The sequence below is a fragment of the Xyrauchen texanus genome, chromosome 4 (genome assembly GCF_025860055.1).
Source record: "Xyrauchen texanus isolate HMW12.3.18 chromosome 4, RBS_HiC_50CHRs, whole genome shotgun sequence".
Taxonomy (NCBI): domain Eukaryota; kingdom Metazoa; phylum Chordata; class Actinopteri; order Cypriniformes; family Catostomidae; genus Xyrauchen; species Xyrauchen texanus.
The window spans coordinates 21,980,403-21,985,419 of record NC_068279.1 but is presented as its reverse complement, the minus strand read 5'-3'; the positions used below and the strand labels follow the sequence as shown (position 1 = coordinate 21,985,419).

Below are 5,017 nucleotides of genomic sequence, written 5' to 3'. Positions count from 1 at the left end.
TGTACAGGCACAGCCAACACACATTTCAGTACAATCAACTTGAAAAAGTGCATGTACCATTATATGACCCCTTTAAAACCTGAACCTCACACAAAACTTGGAACATTTGTGGTTTAAGACATAACAGCATGTTCATTTTAGGGGATTTCAGGGTTTACCATATTTTTGAGGATAGTAAACACGTTAACTTGATAAATGAGGACCTTTACTATAGATTTTTTTTTTTAAACAAAGCTATTTATAAATACATCAGAACAGCTAAATACAATAACCTTATAAAATATAATAACCCTAATGTTTTTTGTTTGTTTTTGCATTTTTTGAAGAAAAAACAAAACATTTAAATGAGGACATAGATGTTTTTTTATAAAGCTAATTATCATTGCTATAGACTAACTCGAACACACACCCCAACCCTTAACCAAAAAGAAAACTTTATGCATATGTATATATAAATATAAATATAAATATATATATATATATATATATATATATATATATATATATATATATATATATATATATATATATATATATATAAGTATGGATTGTTTTTCCAAATAAGGACATCTAAATATGTCCTCAAAGTGTGATTTACAAAGTTGTTTTACCCCCAGATTTGTTCTATTCCAATTATGGAGATAATTCTCAGTGTAGAAAAGCTTCTCTGTGAGTCCAGGTTATTGTTTACATACTGACATTCTGACTTTAAATATTTATTTTCTAGGTTGAGTGGTATTATTCATCTTCAGCCGTTGAAGGCCACCAAGTCTTGTCACTGCCAACTTTCAAACAGTTTAGTCTATAATCAGTTAGTCTCAACATTTTAAATTACCTTTTTATGAAGAATACTTTTGGTATCCTCAATATTTTGGATATAATGAAAATTATCTCTTTTGTAAATCTGTGAACAAATGTGAGATTTGTTAATAATTCTTAATAATTAATAAATGTGCAGGATACATTTTCAAACTATATTTTCCATCTAACTTTACTCATCTCTCCACAAACATTTGGTCTGCTTCAGACTTCATCTTTCACAGTTTCCTGTTGATTTAGGTAATTTTTCAATGGTTTACAGTTAATCTCATAAAACAAACCTCAGATTCAGGTTTACCCACAAAATGTACAGCATTTTGCATGTTTTAAAGGGAAAGTTCACCCTGATGTCATCCCAGACTCTGTGGAATAGAGGATGATTTTTAGAAGAATATCTCTGTTCTGTAAGTCCACACAATGCAAGTGATTGGTGACCAGAACTCAGAAGGATCAAAAAGCACAAAGGCAACATAAAAGTTATCCATACGACTCTAGTAGTTTAATTAATGTCTTCAGAAGCTATATGATAGGTGTTGGTGAGAAACAGATCAATATTTAAGTAATTTGTTTGTTTTTTTTACTTTAAATCTCCACCTTCGACTAGGCCCAACTAGTAGGTGGCTGAATGTAAAAGTTAAAGAGAAGATTTTCAGTAAAAAAAAAAGGACTTAATATTGATCTTTTTTTTTTCAACCACAACATATCACTTTTGAAGATATGGATTTAACCACTGGAGTTGTATAGATTACTTTCATGTTCTGGTCACCATTCACTTGCATTGTATGGTCTAACAAAGCTGAAATATTTTGTGTTATAAATTATTATAAAAATGTAATATATAATTATAAAAATCTTTGTGTTCAGCAGAAGAAAGTCATACACATCTAGCATGGCATGAGGGTGAGTAAATGATGAGATAATTTTCATTTTTGGGGTGAATTATTCCTTTAAATATATGAGTGAGACAAAACAAACTATGAAGCATACTAAGAATTCTGTTCTTATTTTAGACTTAAAAATGACTGGCAAAACAGCACAATCTATATATACCCTTTGGATTTTCATTCATTCTGCAGAATCTTTTCATTTGAACACTAATTCTGTCTCTGCTATCCTGCAATAAATAATGTTTGAGCCAGAATGCATTAGGATCAGTCAAGGGAATGAGCATTTAAATGTTAAAATTATACCAAAAAAATAATAATAATAATAATAATAAGTTCCTCACTCTAAATGTGAAATGTAAATTGTCTTTTACTGCACTGAAAGTTTGCATGATTTTGAGAGTATGCATATGTATTACAGTAATCAATGCCCATGTACACTGGATTAACAAGTGCTTTATTTTTATACATAGACGTTTTAAATGCTAGCAGCATAATCACTATATGAACCACAATTTAATTCCTTCAAACTAAATGAAGAATAAGAAACCAGTTCACTGACATAACTTAAAGGAATTTGTGCGTGCAATCAGACTAGCAAATAAAACCATCAAAAACACTTTCATTACAACTTCTCAAACAGTTAAATACATCAAGCAGGTTTATACATCAACATTTAGAAACAAATATGGCAAAGACTGTAACAGTTTGTCAGTCAAATTGTGCGTTTAAAAGACAGGCTACAGAGCAGGGGTTGGAGAACTTTGGTCTAAACGCATTGGGAAGCTCAAGAGCGCCACCTAGTTGCTGCCAGCACAGTCTTCTCACCCTCTTCATCTTCCTGTTTCAGCCGGTAGTCTGCCAAAGCTGCTTTGATGGCATCTTCTGCCAACACTGCAAAGGTCGGAGCAAGGTCAGTTACTTAAGAGGAACTTTAACACCTCTAAATGCATGTGATTGGCATTATTCATGTACATGTTATTGTGATTTCAACCTGAACAGCAAATGCAATGCAAGAAAACATTGTACAAACCAGACGAATGAACAGCCATATAAAAACATGGTGTTTATTGAAAATAAAATCTTACTTGAGCAGTGCAGTTTGACAGGTGGAAGGCTAAGCTCCTTAGCAATCTCTGTGTTTTTTATCATGAGGGCCTCATCAATCTGCAAACAAATGAAAAGAGCCTTTTTATTTAAAATGAAGAGTTATGAGCACAATCAAACTTCACATTCAAAAAAAGAAAAGGAAACAATAAATTTAATGCAAAGCAATAAGAAAGGTAATTAATGTGAAAATGTTTGCTTACAGATTTGCCTTTGACCCATTCAGTGGCCAAGGAACTGGAAGCAATAGCAGAGCCACAGCCAAAGGTTTTAAACTTGGCATCCACAATTTTCCCAGCCTCATCCACCTCAATCTAGGTGGGAGAAAAAAAACAATAGCTTTACTGCAGTTCATCAAATGCATGACCACTGTGTAAATTGTATCATTTGTGATACAGTATAGTATTTGATTGTTAAAAGGATAGTCCACCAAATATTTTATTCTGTCATAATTTACTCACTCTCATGTTATTCCTAACATGTATGGATTTTGTTATTTTCATGAAACACATAGGGAGATAAGGTTTGGAACAACATAAGGATATGTAACTGACAGAATTCGCATTTACCCCTTTAAGATCTGTACTACAAAGAGTTAATCTACAATATGCTGCGTCATTCTATTTATACCCTCAAATTAATCTGAAGCTTCACCACATTAAAATGAACTCAGATCTTGAAAGTTTCGTCTACTGTACACACTTTCAAACATCAGGTTTTTTTTGTTTGTTTGTTTTTGAAGTTAACGCCTATTCACACCATTTATTCCAAACAAGCTTTTGCAAAGAAACAATGGATTCCTCTGGGCCCATTCACAACACGTTCAATTTGATTTATTGCATTTTGTGTTTTTATTGTGTCTATTAAAATGCCATTGGAAGGCTAAAGCTGTGGTCCCAAACTGTGCGTTCCAAGAAAATATTTGTAATTTACCGGTTTGACATTGATTGTTTTGTTGATAAGATTTCACATTACAAGCATTACTGACAGCAGCCGTTAAGTCAAGAGTGTAAGCATCATTTCATCTCATGATTACAAAAATGTTTGTCATCAAGTAGTGGAAGTACCCAGTCACTTGGCAAAAAAGTGGACTATAAAAAGTGTGGAGAACAGTTTAGGAATAAAAGTGTCATTAATTACTCTAATTTTTCATTAGCTTTATGTAAAACATTCATCTAAGAGAAGGTTCTTTTCATATTCACATTGCTTTTTGGTTATTATACTGTACTTTACAACTGTCATTATGTATGCCTCAAACAGTAACCATGTGCGAGAAGAAATTGTCAAAAGTTACAAGAGTATGCCGCTTTAAAAGTTTGGGGGCTGGACTGAAAGACTGAAATAAAAACGGGCATGTTAAACAACCTTAACTCTAATCTGTTTTACCTGTAACTTCATCACATCTCCACATGCAGGGGCTCCAACCAACCCTGTGCCCACATTCTTGGCATTTTTATCCATAGATCCCACATTTCTTGGGTTCTCATAATGGTCCACCACCTGTAAAATAAAAATGTTGTTATACAAGCAAGTTTTAATGTGACTGTGAGTTCATGCAGTCGACGCGGAAAGCTGGATTGCCATGACACAGAATGTAAACATTTGCTTACCTTTTTGTGATAACCACACTGTAGTATCTTCAGAAGTGGTGCGCAAAGTGTGTTGTTTACGAAAACTAGAGGAGACGCGCATTTCTTCAACACTGCAGCCGCCATGATATCAGCACTAATGACGCACTTGAATAGCGGATTTAATCATATGCGGTATAGTCTCGTACATTTCGACGAACATCGCGAGAGGGAAATATAATATTCTGCAGCACGCGAAGTGTCACGTGTCTAGTTATTTCTGCAATCAACTTTATATACAGGATAGAATAGGCCTGTAGAATGTTTACACTTTTTACGTGTTTCTTTTCCTGGAGCACTACAATCCGAAAGTGGAAACTGACGCCAAATGTGTTCGAAACTTCACGTGTGTTCCCGCCTGTGATGACTTGTAAAAGGTGCAACAAGTGTGGAAGTTTCCTGGCAGCATCTGTAGACCACTTCAGTATTCTGTCTAATTCACAGGACATTTAATATTCTTTCTTATACTTTCATACTAAACACAATTATGTACTGGCCATCGCATGCTGCTCCTCCGCTGTCATTCATCTCTTACTCTATTTTGTGTAATGCGTCGTAATTCGGGTTTTAATTTATGGC

General features: G+C 33.8%; 1 protein-coding gene across 1 annotated transcript; it reads right to left on the bottom strand.

Annotated features, from left to right (window-relative positions):
* Positions 1–2,143: 2,143 nt before the first annotated feature.
* LOC127642192 (iron-sulfur cluster assembly scaffold protein IscU-like) lies at positions 2,144–4,585 on the bottom strand. The gene is made up of 5 exons (XM_052124874.1): positions 4,421–4,585; positions 4,197–4,310; positions 3,014–3,124; positions 2,792–2,870; positions 2,144–2,597 (listed from the first exon to the last, which is right to left on the bottom strand). Exons 1-5 carry the CDS (start codon positions 4,523–4,525, stop codon positions 2,491–2,493), a joined length of 516 nt encoding a protein of 171 aa, XP_051980834.1. The 5' UTR covers positions 4,526–4,585; the 3' UTR covers positions 2,144–2,490.
* Positions 4,586–5,017: the final 432 nt, after the last annotated feature.